This window comes from Colias philodice, chromosome 9 (genome assembly GCF_061535455.1).
Source record: "Colias philodice isolate Cphi_HAF_F1 chromosome 9, ilColPhil1 Martin Lab GWU primary, whole genome shotgun sequence".
NCBI classification, from domain to species: Eukaryota; Metazoa; Arthropoda; class Insecta; order Lepidoptera; family Pieridae; genus Colias; species Colias philodice.
In genome coordinates, this window is record NC_143094.1 from 13,341,853 (window position 1) to 13,358,243 (window position 16,391).

Genomic DNA, 16,391 nt, shown 5'->3' on the forward strand with positions numbered 1-16,391 from the left:
CCTTTGAGCTTAGTATACCAAAAGTGTGACACCCTGTATAACCGCTATTATGATTTTCGCTATAAATGTCAACCTGCAAAAAGATTAAGCTAAGATTTCTCTGTAAAGATTGAACACAATCCTCTCCCACCGGACGTCCCTTATCTAAACATGTCATGTCACGCGGTGTCACGTAACAAACAACATTCCGACATTGTAGTCAGTTGGAAAATCCACAAATGTAAGTCTCCTGTGGCCGTTTTAAATTACGAAAACAACTTTAGTCATATAGGAAGAGGAATTTAAAAATAAATCGATTATTTAAACAGCGCTTACCAACATATTTTGCGATAATCGTGTAAAAAATATAAAAATGTCGACGTTGAAAACTTTTTCCAAAAACATTGTTTATAATTACTAAGGGAAGCAAGTACCTATAATAATTATAAGGAATATTTTATTATTCAAATCCATATCCATCATTAACCTTTACACTAAAATCGTTCTAAATTTCTTAAATTTGTGGTAAAAGTTATTTAATATTTAATCACTTTGGCCGTGAACCTTCCAATTATCATTATTAAAGGATTAGAAGACCTTAAACCGTTTTAATTTAAGCGCTCTATTAATTATGTATCACGAGATTACTATAAATCTCTCACCCGTCTGGTTTAAAATTATTAAAATTCACATTCAATTACCTAGATCTACACAAATTTAAAACAAGTATACGATAATATCAAAAAAAAAATAATGCTTTTTTTTGTTTCAGCAAACCGTGCCGACCGATTTTGGCGCTTATTTTCATGTCGGAGCTACTGGCCGACACAGTTTTAAGTATTTTCGAAAAATACCATAAAATACCTACTTTTAACGTCAACGTCAGCACTAACTAATAAACATATATAAATAATAATAACACAATAAAAATCCAAAATTAAACTCTATTTATATTTGCCATTAATACCTTTCTAAACAAATCCGATCACGCGCAAGACGCAGGTGCGCTTCGTCACGTGGCTCAGTGAAAAATTATAGTTCAACGTGACGCCAGAGATGGATGGACCAACATCATTGTTATTGCTAGTTCTCCTTTGCGTATCTATTACCAATCCTATTTGTGACTTGATTATCTTGGTTTGATTTTGTAAAGAAATTTCGAAGAAAGCTTTGGATTAAGTTACGTCTTATAATTATTGATCACGTCTTCATTGTTATTGGAAAGTTTCTATTCAGTAACAATTAATTTTGAAGTACAGTTTGAAGCTAATTATAATCTATAATCAATAGTAAATAAAATAAATGTAAATATCACGTTAACTATATTATAGTGTTCATACGTAGTAAAGGCTCGTTAATCTTCAAAACATATTTCATAAACGAATTGAAACAAACATATTTTCATTGGACAAATATTTACTTTCACAATAATGTACTCGTACCAATTCGTTATATTTAATAATAAATATCAGAACACAAAGCTCACTAATAAATATAATGTTTAATAAATCAATCAAATAAAAAGAAGTTGTAATAGATTAAGTTTATGAAAGTTTTATCAAATAACAATCACTCAAACTTATTTTCAGGCTTCAACTAGAACAAATTTTGACGTTTATTTTTAACTAGCTTACCGCCCGCGGCTTCGCCCGCTTTGTCTAAAACCTAATAAAGTATATATACTATATATATATACTAAAACCTTCCTCTTGAATCACTCTATCTATTAAAAAAAACCGCATCAAAATCCGTTGCGTAGTTTTAAAGATTTAAGCATACAAAGGGACATAGGGAAATAGGGACAGAAAAAGCGACTTTGTTTTATACTATGTAGTGATAGTGATAGTGACTATATAAATCGCCCTTCAAACATTTCAATTTAAATAAAGTGAACTTACGTCATGGAATATTATCGCAAAGTTTCCAAAAACTATCCATACAAGACTACTTTTATAATCCAACCAACACAATTCGAAATTTATTTGCACCACAATCTCTTTAGGATAACTCTTGTATTTGCTAAAGCGTTAGTGATGTAACTAATCGGTACAGACCGGACATTGATAGATGGCATTAGATTGTGCACAAGGATATCCTGCTGACATTACAGGCTGTGTCCTTTCAAGCCGAACATATTATATGTACGATACTATATATATTATACTAATGAAGTAAATGTATGACTTAGTGTTTGCTTCAAAACAAAATGAAATTAATTATTTCGCTACGGCTGTATCTCTATTATTTAGTTTTCAATGTTGTTTAACCGAGTAATTTTGAAGTCAATGTTACATTAAAAACACTAATTATTGGAATTCGAATATTAACACAATAATTTGTTTTTCTCAATTTTCTAAAGGAATTTTATGGTAAGAAAACTTCGCTCAAAAACAGTACTGAAATTATTACAAATTTGACTTCTACCCATATAATATTCAATATAAAAAAAGCTTAATAACCATAACAGTCTTTCCTTAATAAATAAACGGCAAATCTTTTCGTTTCTTTGTTATTAGTTTTTCAGCACACATTTCCCCCGCGGCGTTATGTCACGACAACCTTAACGAAAACTAACTTATCACACGTGTATTTTTGTGTTTTCATTCGAAACAGATGAACCGTTTAAATGCGTTTATTTTTAAACGATGTCTGTAGTCAAAGCTATGTTTGATGAAACACAGTCGCCATAAGCAGCATTCTTGAAACGAAAGACATTTTGTGGTGTTCCAAATGTATTTAGTTTTAGCAGCATTTTATACAGACTGGTATTCAATTTTAAAAAATTTTATCATTAAAAATTGTACGCACCTGAAACAATAAACCCATTATGTTATAAAGCTCACAAAGAGAAATTGATCCACATTCCCTTTGATACGTTTTACTCATCCAATAAAATTATCTCTGTCGTCTATTCAGAACCTAATTCATTACCTTTAGTCTAGTCTGTAGTCTATAGTCTATACCTGGCTGTGAGCTCTATCAATCAAGCCTTCGCAAATAAAGCTAGCAATCTTACCTGATGTTACATTAATCATGACTATAGTTCATTGTTCTATGATTGATTCGAGTTAATACTAGTTTTTGAATATCTAGTTAGTTTGTAATGAAAATATGCTTTTCTGCTTGTGGGTAGTGTAAAGTGCATATGTCTTTTTTCTTACTCTTGATCTGTTTTATTAAAAATTTGTCTCCTACTGTTGTTTGCATAAGTAATATGCTTTAAAAGTTACCTTTGCCATCCAGTAAGTGTCACACAAAATCACTTTCACTTTTCACCAAGATTTATTGTAAATCCAACACAAAAGTTTAAACATAACCTCCAAAATGGAATCCATTGCACAAACTGTAGCGGATATGAGTGAAATGTTTAAATATAGAATGGAGGAGTTTCAACGTGAGCTGCAAAATAGCAACAATGGCTCTGGAAGTCCCACCAGTAAGATTTCCTCAGACTTTGCTGTTTTTCGAACATTTGTGCTGTCATCGTTAAGCTGCCTTACATCTCAAATTCAGCTACTAACCCAAATGCATGATCAACTAGAAATGCGCAGCAGGCGCAAACATCTATTGATTCACGGTATACCTGAGTCGAAGAATGAAAACTCCAGCATTGTCGTTTCGAAGGTTATATCTGATCACCTTAAAATTCCCGAGGTTGCTCCACAAATATTTAGCCAGTGTCATAGAATGGGGATGATGAAGGAAGACAAACCACGGCCAGTTCTTGTCAAATTTAAGGATATCCAGGTTCGGAGCCAGGTGTGGCAAGCCAAGACTGCATTCAAGGGTACTAATATTACCGTATCTGAATTCCTCACAAAGGCTCGCCATGACCTCTTCATTGCTGCAAGGAAACGGTTTGGCATATCCAAGTGCTGGACAAGGAATGGTTTAATTTTTGTTATTGGATCAGACGGGACTCGCAATCAGATTAATTCCATCGCTGACTTAGACTCAATTAAATCTCAGACTCCTGATACTGAAAAGCAACCTCTTGCGGCTCCTAGTGACAATAACCAGAAGACTTCTTCGCAGCAAACAGCGAGATCCAGAAGAATTCCTAAGCATAAGTAGTTTTATATTTCTATGACTTCTTTTTTTTCTCTTTTATTGCTTATTAAATGATGGTGTAGGGTCTTATATTTTCGGTTTTTGCTACGATAACTTTTGCTATACTATTTACGGGAATATATTTTATTTTATTCCTAAATTCACCATCATGTATTTTTCATCATCTTTCATTTATTATAATTCATTATGTAGTCTCGCCATAATATTATCATGTTCTGTTTCTCCACTTATTATTTGTGTGTTTACGCTTTTGTAATGCAGATGTAATGTATGCAATAATGAGTGACAAATTACTGTGGTTTGATTTTGTGCCTTCGCATAGGTTGTTATTACAGTACTTTATTATTGTAATATCTCACACAGTACCTGCAATCTGCATACATATAATTATTTACCACCGTCAATTTTATTTTACAACTCTTTGCACACTTGTAAACAAACTACTGTCATTTGTCACTTATTATCATTTGTCAAATGTCATTTCATTTCATGCACTTGTATCTTGGTGTTGCCACTCTATAAAACTACTGGAAGGTGTTTTTGGTAAATTGTATTTTGACTAATAAATTATTTTGAATTCAATAGACTAATACTTATATATTTTATTCGTACGTATTACTGCTTATTACATATATATATTTCTTCTTATATAAATCTATTACTCTAAATATTTAAATATATTTATTTATTATTATAATTTATATATTTATTTATTTATTTTTTATTATACTTACATATTTATTTATTGACTATAGGTTCACGTTTATTGCAATATATTATGTCATTGAATAACAGTGTTGTAAGTTATGCTTCATTGAATTCCTCCAAATCTGATCTAAGCAACGATAGCTTCCATAGCACTTCCTCTTCCCCTATACACTCTACCCTATCCTCTCACTTTGCTGTCAATAAACATTTTAATATCATCCACATTAATGCCCAGAGTATTCCGGCTCACTATCCTGATTTGCTGGCACTCGTTGATTCCCAAAATATCCATGCCATCCTTATATCTGAAAGTTGGTTTAAACCCTGTCTACCATCTTTATCCTACTCCCTTCCTGATTTCCAGCTTATCAGAAATGATCGCACTGGTAGGCCCGGTGGTGGTGTCGCCATTTACCTTCGCAGTAATATCCCGTTCACTATCCTCAGTTCCTCCTCTCAACCACCTCCCACTGATGAAGCAGAACACCTTTTAGTTGAAGTAACTGTCATGCATACTCGTATACTCCTTGGGGTGTTCTACAGTCCAAACCTTTCCATTAACTATTTCCCATCTTTTGATCTCCTCCTTGAAGAATTTTCTCCCTCCTTCGACCATATTATTATAATGGGCGACTTCAACACCTGTTTGCTTAAGAGTGATCATCGTTCTGATAAGTTAAAATCCACTGTCGACTCCCACAATCTGCATATCCTACCTCTCAACGCAACACATCATTTTCCCAATTCCTCCCCATCTCTCCTTGACCTCATGATTGTTTCTTCCCCTGAACACGTCTCCAGCTTTGGCCAATGCCCAGCTGAGATGTTTTCATATCATGACCTTATATTCCTATCCTACAAAGTCCGACCTCCCAAAAGGAAACACAAAACTGTTATGCAACGCAATTTTAGTGGAATGGATTTGGATCGTCTTCGTGAGGATGCGGAGAATACTGACTGGTCTAGTGTTTATTCTGCTGGTTGTATAGACCAAATGCTGGACATATTTAATCTACTCATACTGCAGCTTTACGATAAACATGCTCCTTTAAGGCCAGTAAAACTCAAGCACCTTCCTGCCCCCTGGCTTTCCAATGAATTAAAAGCAGCCATAAATCGCAAAAATAATGCTAAAGTCAAGCTTAGGAAAAACTGCTGTGCTGAGAATATTGAAAAATTTAAAAAACTACGTAATCGCTGCAATACTATGTGTAGGGATGCACAACAGCGCTATGTTCATAAATCGATCGAGAACGGCGATCCAGCAAAAATTTGGAAATTTCTTAAATCACTAGGAGTTGGTAAACCTTCAAATAATGTTTCCTCTAGAATCGATACTAACCTTCTGAATCAATACTTCTCAAATACTTCTATCGCTCTTGATGCTAGCACCAAAATTGTTACTTTAAATAATCTTTCATCTGCACCGACTCCTAACATCCCACCGTTCAACTTCTGTCAATTCGCTGTCTGTGATGTTAAGAAGAATATTCTGTCTATTTCATCGAAAGCTCTTGGTCCCGACTGCATTGGTCGTGATATGATCGTCCCCATCCTTGACATCATTGCCCCTGTCCTTACCTTTATCCTTAATTCTTCCATTTCGTTGTCTACTTTTCCCTCAGCTTGGAAGGATGCTTTTATTATTCCTATCCCGAAAAATAACAATCCCTCTTCTTTTTCCGAATACCGACCTATTTCCATATTACCCTTTTTATCCAAGATTCTTGAACGTTTAGTGCAGGGTCAGTTATGCTCGTTCATGAACAAAAATAACCTATTTAACCCTTTTCAATCCGGTTTCCGCTCCGGTCATAGCACGACTTCTGCTCTCGTCAAAATAACCGATGATATTCGTATTGGAATGGACAACAGGCAACTCACTCTGCTTACATTGCTTGATTTTAGCAATGCTTTCAATACCGTGGATCACGACATTCTGTTGAGTTTGCTTGGTTCTCTTAACATATCTCCAGCAGCTGTTGACTGGTTTCGTAGTTTTCTCCAAGGTCGCCGGCAGTGTGTCAAGATTGATGATTCCACTTCTTCTTGGTGCAATGTTTCTGTCGGTGTACCTCAAGGTAGCGTGTTGTCTCCTCTCCTCTTTTCAATTTTTATTAATTCAATTTCCCAAAATATTTCTTCTCCCTACCATATGTATGCAGACGATTTACAACTGTACACGCAATGCTCTCTATTAGATTTACACAACTCCGTGAAAACTATGAATGCTGACCTAAAAAGTATTGCCGACTGGAGTAATAATAACAACATTGAGTAGTAATAACATTGGAATGTCAGCCACTAGAAGTGTCAGTTAGCTCCCGTTAATTTTTGAGTTTTATAATTTATTAGTCGTGTAAACGCAGCTAAAAAGTTCTAATTTTGAAAGTTAATTACATAACGCGTGTGCCACAGTGTTATCTCGAACTGAATTTATGTGTATTGTGAAATAAACAATCTATAACACAGCTGTTGATCAGCTGATGAACACGCAAGTACCCACATTATAAAAACACGATTGAAAAATTTTTATCATCCCTATTTGTGCCGCTAAAGTTATTTTAAATTTAACTCACTGCTTTTGAGAATCCATATACATCTATTATAATCACTTTACAACAACTTATAACGATTATAATGGCAAACAAATGTCCCTCTTGCGGTAAATTCATTTCAACCTCGGATGGAGCTAAATGCAATAAATGCAGTTTAACCTATCATAAGCCGTGTGTAAACATGAACACAAACTCACGTATCAGTCCGAAATGGCTTTGTAAAGGCTGCAGTAAGAGTACTCCCCCAATGCCAGCCAACGAAGATACCGATGCATTCTTAGATGCAGTAATGCAGCAGGATGCGCCGTCGCTGGTTCATGAGATCAAGCTTTTGCGCACAGAGCTGTCCGGTTTTCGAAGGGATATGTCACAGTTAACATTGGCTATATCACAGATAAATACCAGACTTGATGAAGTGGAAGATAGGGTCTCAAAGTTAGAGGATAAAACCTTGACACAAGCCCAGTCTGATAACTGTGATAGCCTGCTTAAATCGGTTGCGGAGCTCCAACACCGTCTCAATGAGTCAGAACAGGACAACCTGATGAACGACGTCGAAATAACGGGCATTCCAGAGAACAGCGCCGAGAACCTCACGCACATTGCTGTGACGCTTGCTCGTAAAATTGGTCAGCAGTTGGATGAACGTGACATAGTAAGCGCGCATCGATCTGGTCGGCGGTCTTTAAATAATGCCCCTAATAACTCGTCTCGTGCGCGTCCCATCGTCGTGCGCTTGGCGCGCAGATTCGTACGGGACGACCTGCTGCGCGCTGCACGCGTGCATCGCGGCGCAGACACCGCGGGAACTGATATCGGTGGCGAGCCTCGTCGCTTTTATGTCAATGAACATTTAACTAGTACTAATCGTAGATTGTTTTATATGGCTCGTCAAAAAGGTACTGAAATGAAATGGCGTTATATCTGGACCCGTGCAGGACGTATATATGCTAGATGTGAATCAAATTCTCAATCTTTTTGTATAAAGTCAGAAGAGGACATTAAACAAATTTTTTGTCGTATTGCCGTTTGAACAATTTAATTCTAAATATTTGTACTGTATATAATTTGTTTTTATGTAAAAAGCTATCAGCATTTTATAGAAAGGCATGTTATATTTGCAAAATTTTTATTTGTAATTTTTCATTAATTATAAAATATCAACCGAGTAAAATGTTAAGATATAGATTTAAGAATTATGATACTGTTGAAGTCTATCATAATTATTTTAGTTTGTTAATTATTAAGTTACCAATGGATACTGTTCTTGGTTTAAGGTTTATTATTCATTATTGCGGCAGTGTGGTGCTGAATTGGGGTATTCTACAAACGTTAGTATATATTATAATATATTATATCTTATTATTAATTATATTGTATGTGTCTTGTATAGTATTTAAGGAATATGTGTGTATACTAATATATTTACTTATATTTCTCACTTATATTTGTATAATAACAACACTATTAATTAATTCTAATGTTTATATGTGTAAAATATATGATAACATGCATTTGTATTACTTTTTATTAACTGAGAACAATTTTTCTTGTTTATATAAAATATTAGACACAATTATTATTATCAAATACAATACTTTTGAACAAATAACTATATTTTATACATGTTCGATAGGGGAAACAGAATAAAAATTGGTTTTCTTAACCCTGGTTCTCTTAGCACTCGCCATGATGAGTTTATGGTGGCAATGGATCGTCACGCTGTCGATATCATGGCAATCAACGAAACATGGCTGCGTGAGGGAGAGGAAGGGCGAGCACCAACTGTGCCGGGTTACCGCCTACGCCATATCCCTCGGCCACAGACTGTACGTTCTCGGGGAGGTGGGGTTGGATTTTATCTTAAATCGAGCTTGTCGTACCGCATATTAACACATCCAGTGACACATCCAGTTGAACAGATGTGGATAAAAATAACAAGTCGTGGACGCACAATTGTTATCGGTACTGCGTACCGGCCGCCGTGGTTAGACGTTGACACATTCTTTGATGCTCTCATTGACTCTATAGGCACATTCATTTTTAGTGACTATATTGTACTTTTAGGTGATTTTAACGTGAACGTATTGAACAAAAATCACAACAATACAAAAAAGTTATCCGAATTTTTACAATCAGCGGGATTGAACCAAATTGTGTCTCAACCTACTCATTTTACAAATGACAGTGAAACATTAATTGACTTAATTTGTACCAATGCAGGCGTATCTAGTGTAACAGTTGATCACATTGCCTCTCTTAGTAATCACTCGGTTATATCTTGCCATTTGAATATTTTAAAGGAACGGACAAAGCCAAGGTGGATCTCGCGTAGATGTATAAGGGACATAGATCATAATCATTTTAATAAATCGTTAATCGCAGTTGATTGGAACTACATGTTATCAATAAAAAATGTCAACGATATCGTTACTTTGTTCACAAGTAGTATGGTAGAAATTTTTGATTCACATGCGCCTAGGAAAAATATATACGTCAAATTGAAACAGCCACCCTGGTTGACGTATAATATTAAACAAATGATGAAAAGACGAGACGAAGCTCAAGCCAGGGCTAAAATTTGTAAGACAGATAGTGCCAAAAACTACTATATTGATTTAAAAAAATATGTTGCATCTGCACTTCATCGAGAAAAAACAGCTTACTTTGAAACATACATTAATTCTAACATACAAAATCCTCGCGCCTTATGGACCCATATAAAAGATAATGTACAGATTAAACTAAAAGATGACTTCATACTTCCAGCGCATATCAGTGACGCCAATACTATAAATACACATTTTCTAAATGTTCCTATCAATAACGCCGTACCAACATCTTACTTAGCTCACTTCAACGAACATCGCTTTATAAGCAATGCCTCTTTCGAACTGAAGCCTGTGAGCGAAGATACTGTACTTAAGGCATTAAAGAGTCTCAAGTCTCAAGCAGTAGGTATTGATGACTTATCTCTAGATATGATTAACCTCACAATATCACAGACACTACCTATCTTGACGCACATTATTAATGTATCTTTAAAAAGTAGTACATTTCCGGCGATGTGGCAGAGTGCATTGGTGCGACCACTTCCAAAGAAAAGTAATCCTGCATCTCTTAAAGATTTACGGCCTATCAGCATCTTGCCATGTTGCTCCAAAATCCTTGAAAAGATTGTTCACAAACAGTTAATGGATTATCTTGAGTCCAATAACATACTGCCTGACCTTCAATCTGGATTCAGAAAGCGAAGAGGTACTGTAACAGCATTGACAGATGTGCTGGATAATATTTTATGCGAACAAGATTGTGGTAAAGGAACGCTTTTGGTCCTTTTAGACTTTTCACGTGCTTTTGACACCATAGATACTAACCTACTTTTATCAAAATTGGTCTATTACGGCTTTTGCCAAGATTCTGTTGCTTGGTTTAAGAGTTATCTTAGTGAACGTAGGCAGACTGTAGTGGTCTCTAATAGTGACGGAACTACTTCTCTTTCTCATTGTAGTCCAGTGAAACGAGGAGTACCTCAGGGTTCTATTTTGGGACCTATTTTGTTTGTCTTGTACACTGCAGATATAATATCGAAAATTAAGTACTGCCACTACCATATTTACGCTGATGATGTCCAATTATATACCTCTTTTAAACCTGATAAAACTGACGAATTCATACAAAAATTAAATGACGATCTGGACAGCATTTCAAAATGGTCAATAAATAACGCATTAGTTCTTAACGCCGATAAAACCAAATTTATGATACTGGGTACTCCTCAAATTATTAAACAGATTGAGCAACAAACGTCGCTGTTGCATGTAAACGGAGTCCCGTTGGAACGTGTGCGTGAGGCTCGGAATCTAGGTGTAATTTTCGATGAAGCACTTAGATTCGAAAAGTTCATAAATACGACAATCGCAAACTGCTTCTACCGATTAAAACTATTGTATCGCATAAGAAATTACCTAGATCCTCGTCTACGTCTCAGACTATGTGAGTCTTTGGTTTTGTCAAAACTCAACTATGCGGATGTAATGTACGGTCCCCGTCTCCTATCTCGTACTAAAAACGCCATTCAACGAGTGCAAAATGCTTGCGCAAGGTTTTGTTGGGATATTCCTGCTCGAACGCACATCTCGCCATATTTAAAAAAAGCAAACATCCTTAACATGGACCATCGTAGGCGTTTACATCTTGCATCTCTTCTCTTCGATGTGATCAGTACCAAAGCCCCAGCGTACCTCTATAATAAACTGACATGGATGGGATGTAATAATGGTATAACTACTAGGGCGACCCTCGTCAAACTGGCAGTACCAAAACACCATAAATCAATTTTTAAAGGTAGTTTTAAATATAGTGCGACTAAGTGCTGGAATAATTTACCACCACCATTGCGAAACTCGAGGACCTTAGCAAGTTTTAAACATGGCTTTAAAAAACAACTTCTTACCGAGTTTCGTAACCAGCCTTAGTCGCATAGGATATTGCAGGGTACAATTATTGTGTTCATTGTTTATTGTGCTATATTTCATATCTATATTATATGTGAAAAATTATGTTATTGTGTTTTGTTTATATTACTATTATTATTAATTTGTACTTGTGTTGTGTATTTTATTAATTGTTATATATTTATATATTATTATCTATATTTAAGTATACATAAGAAATTATAATATGTATATTTTATAACTTGAGTCTATTGACTGGCACTCCAACAAGGGGCTACTGAAAATCAGCGCTTCACAACAAGTGCAGCACATGCTGAGTAGCGACCCTTTTTAGCACCACACTGATTAGGAATAAGTCACTATTTTTATTTTTTTGCTTTTGTTTAGTTTGTATATTTTTTTTTTCTTTTTATTATGTGTGTGGTGTTGAATAAACTTTTCTTTCTTTCTTTCTTTCTTTCTAATAAATTTGGCTTATCTATTAACCCGTCCAAAACGCAAGCAATTATCATAGGAAGTCCTCAATTAATTGCCAAAGTTGATTGGACCGCTATTCCTTCCATCCAAATCAACAACACTCCTATTCCCTATTCCGTTACTGCCAAAAACCTCGGCTTGCACTTTGACCAAACCTTCTCCTGGACGGTACAACTCAACGCAGTACGCAAAAAGATGTTTGGTGTTGCAGCTTCCCTTAGGCGACTCCGAAATATTTTACCAATTCCCACTAAAATTGCGCTTGCACAGTCCCTTCTATTCCCTATTTTAGACTATGCAGATGTCTGTTATCCCGACCTCACCGAATGCCAGCTTAACTCCCTTGAGCGACTGCAAAACCTTTGTATCCGATTTATATTTGGACTGCGTAAATACGACCACATTTCTGAATTTAGAGCCAGGCTCAAGTGGTTTCCAATTCGCCTTCGCCGGAATACTCACATACTCCACCTCTTGTATTCCATTTTATTTGATCCTAAAACTCCTCCTTACCTGAAACAAAACTTTTCCTACGTATCTTCCAACCATTCCCTAGCTTTACGATCCTCGAACAAACTGACATTATCTTTCCCTCATCATCATTCAAAATTCTTTCACTCTTCCTTTACTGTCACCGCCATCTCGCTATGGAATGCATTACCCGAGGTTGTGAGGAGAGCTCAAAGCCTGCCTATTTTTAAAAAGGAGCTAAGGAACCATTATGCATCCTTATCACAAGATTGATGATAATGATGTTGAACCTTAACACTGTTTTGTAAGTATATAGTAAGTATATGTATAGTATTTGTATGTATTATTTATGTATGTATGTATATTTATTGTATATATTATATGTATGTATGTATATTGTATATGTATGTATTGTATGTATATATATTTATATGTATTAAAATTCAACTTTCAGTTGTGCACCACCTACTCCGTTTCTCTGCAGCTTTCCTTTGCTGTGGTTGTCTGGTAGAAATCGCTCGAAGCGATAAGACCGCCCTGTGTACTTGTTCTGTACTTTGCTGTATAATTGTTTTATCCTCTCTTTTTGTGTACAATAAAGAATTTTTATTATTATTATTATTATTAATATGCAGTATTTGACATCCTACTAATATTATAAATGCGAAAGTTTGTGAGAATGTGTATGTGTGTGTTTGTTACTCTTTCACGCAAATACTACTAAACCGATTACAATTAAATTAAGCATACATATAGAGGGTAACTTGGATTAACACATAGGGTAGGTTTTATCCCGGAAATCCCACGGGAACGGGAACTATGCGGGTTTTTCTTAGAAAACGCAGGCGAAGCCGCGGGCGGAAAGCTAGTTGGTTATAAAAATATTATGCAGTATTTGACATGATATTATAACCGCGATAGTTTGTGAGGATGGATGGATGCGCCATGCAAACAGCTGCGAACAGCACTTATCTAAGAGATAGATTGTAGCCAGGATTATAATGTATTGGCTTTTCAACAAGACACAACGTTACCTCTTGGGCTAAAGCTATTCTAGGTATATAATTGAGAATTACATAAAGTAATAAGGTAGTGGAATTAAAATATTCATGAAAACTAATAAATTACTGAATTTGTTTGATTAGGTATCAATAAAAGACTTCAAATGGTTAGTGTGCTTTGGAAATAAATGTTTCTTTCTTTGAAATAGATAATAATTGAAGTTGAACATTTTATTGATTCGTATACATGACGTATTCTCTTTTTATTTAATTTTGAACGAGTATTGTAATGTTTGTTTTATTTTTGTAACTTCTTCGTTGTGAATGGCAACGTACTTTTCTTTATATCTATTAATATTTCAAGCCTTATCTACTTACCTTTCATTTCTTATCTGCTTAACTGATTTTGTAATTAATTGATATAGGTAATAATTTTAAAATTAGGGCATTTAATTAAAAGTTACGTGGATAAGAAGAAGAATAAAGACTACATTAGATTTAGATGAAAATAAAATTGAAATTCTTGATATAAAATACTTATATTATAAACAATTGAAATCTCTGGCGAAAAGCTATTTCCAAATATTCAACCATTTATCAGATCAAATTTGTATTCAATAGTATAATTTAAGAATCATTTCAATAAATAATCAGCTGTATATAGCTGTACCAATGGGTATATTATAATCAAAGTTCAAAAACCTATAATTAAATCTGTTATTTATCATAATACTTAATGGATAGGTCTCGTTTTATATTTCTAATATAGGTACTATAGATATAGTGTATTCATGTGACGTATGACTGAATCTTCAAAACAAATGTGTAGTATAACATCTAACGCCGCGTCCACACAAGCCCCCGCTTCGCTAACTCTACACGTAATTAGTGTACACCCGCTTTTTCCCGCATATCCTATAGGTACACAATAAACTGACCTACATTGCTTTTACTATTTTCACTCGCTGAATTGGCCATTTTTTAACAATTGAAGTTCAAAACAATTAGGTCAGTGACATTCTGTCAAAGAGGTAAATCATTTCTATACTAGCGGTCCGCCCCGGCTTCGCCCGTGGTACATATTTCGCAATAAAAAGTGGCCCATGTCCTTTCTCGGGTATCAAAATATCTCTATACCAAATTTCATGCAAATTGGTTCAGTAGTTAAGGCGTGATTGAGTAACAGACAGACAGACAGAGTTACTTTCGCATTTATAATATTAGTATGGATGTGCTATTTATTAAATAGGTTTGAAGTTGGTGCCAAACATTAAGCACTTAGTATTAAGCCCGTGCACCGACATCAAACCTTTTTAATAAATTATAGCACATATAAATAATAATATTATGTAGTAAATAATAATGTCAAATCTTTTTTGTTTCTTACTTTTCCGTTTTTGAAGTCGGTTGTTTTTAACGCAGTTATTTTTATTAGTGAACTAGCGGTCCGCCCCGGCTTCGCCCGTGGTACATGTTTACGTTTTCTCTACATAAGAACCATCCTCGTACTTCAAGGAATATAATAAAAAAAGAATTATCGAAATCGGTTCAGCCGTTCTCGAGTTATGCGCTTACCAACACATTTTGCGATTCATTTTTATATATAAGACTAGCGGTCCGCCCCGGCTTCGCCCGTGGTACATATTTACGTTTTCTCTACATAAAAACCATCCTCGTACTTCAAGGAATATAATAAAAAAAGAATTATCGAAATCGGTTCAGCCGTTCTCGAGTTATGCGCTTACCAACACATTTTGCGATTCATTTTTATATATAAGAAGATATAAGCTTTCCGTGCGATTAGAGCTTTTTATGAAAATTAAGCTCTCCGTGTGATTAGAGCTTCTTGTGAAAATTAAGCTCTCCGTGCGATAAGAGCCTTTAATGAAAATTAAGCTCTGCGTGCGATTAGAGATTTTTGTGAAAATTAAGCTCTCCGTGCGATTACAGCTTTTTGTGAAAATTAAGCTTTCCGTTCGATTAAAGCTTTTAATGAAAATTAAGCTCTCCGTGCGATTATAGCTTTTTTGAAAATAAAGCCTCCGTGCGATTAGAGCTTTTTGTGAAAATTAAGCTCTCCATGCGATTAGAGCTTTTTGTGAAAATTAAGCTCTCCGTGCGATTAGAGCTTTTGCGAAAATTAAACTCTCCGTGCGATTAGAGCTTTTTGTGAAAATTAAGCTCTCCGTGCGATTAAGAGCTTTTTTGTGAAAATTTAGCTTTCCGTGCGAATAGAGCTTATTGTGAAAATTAAGCTCTCCATGCGATTAGAGCTTTTTGTGAAAATTAAGCTCACCGTGCGATTAGAGCTTTTTTTGAAAATTAAGTTTTCCATGCGATTAGTTTTTTGTGAAAATTAAGCTCTCCGTGCGATTAGAGCTTTTTTGTGAAAATTTAGCTCTCCGTGCGATTAGAGCTTTTTGTGAAAATTAAGCTTTCCGTGCGATTTTGAGCTTTTTGCGAAAATTAAGCTCTCCGTGCGATTAGAGCTTTTTGTGAAAATTAAGCTTTCCGTGCGATTAAAGCTTTTTGTGAAAATTAAGCTCTCCGTGCGATTAGAGCTTTTTTGTGAAAATTTAGCTTTCCGTGCTAATAGAGCTTTTGGTGAAAATTAAGCTCTCCGTGCGATTAGAGCTTTTTGTGAAAATTAAGCTCTCCATGCGATTAGA

At 35.1% G+C, this 16,391-nt stretch overlaps 2 protein-coding genes and 1 long non-coding RNA gene across 4 annotated transcripts in view; 2 read left to right on the forward strand and 1 right to left on the reverse strand.

Moving 5' to 3' along the window:
* The window catches only part of LOC149486210 (uncharacterized), a 493,671-nt gene that overhangs the window by 438,650 nt on the left and 38,630 nt on the right, over positions 1–16,391 (forward strand). The gene's annotated exons all lie outside the window — the stretch shown is intronic.
* LOC149486225 (somatostatin receptor type 2-like) overlaps positions 1–16,391 on the reverse strand; it is a 122,036-nt gene that overhangs the window by 32,806 nt on the left and 72,839 nt on the right. The window lies entirely within an intron of this gene.
* Positions 3,085–4,688, forward strand: LOC149486227 (uncharacterized). The gene has a single exon (XM_089699538.1). It carries the CDS (start codon positions 3,304–3,306, stop codon positions 4,051–4,053), a length of 750 nt encoding a protein of 249 aa, XP_089555664.1. The 5' UTR covers positions 3,085–3,303; the 3' UTR covers positions 4,054–4,688.

Excerpts from the sequence above, each read along its gene's own strand:
- LOC149486227 (XM_089699538.1), top strand. The coding sequence starts at position 3,304 with ATGGAATCCATTGCACAAACTGTAGCGGATATGAGTGAAATGTTTAAA.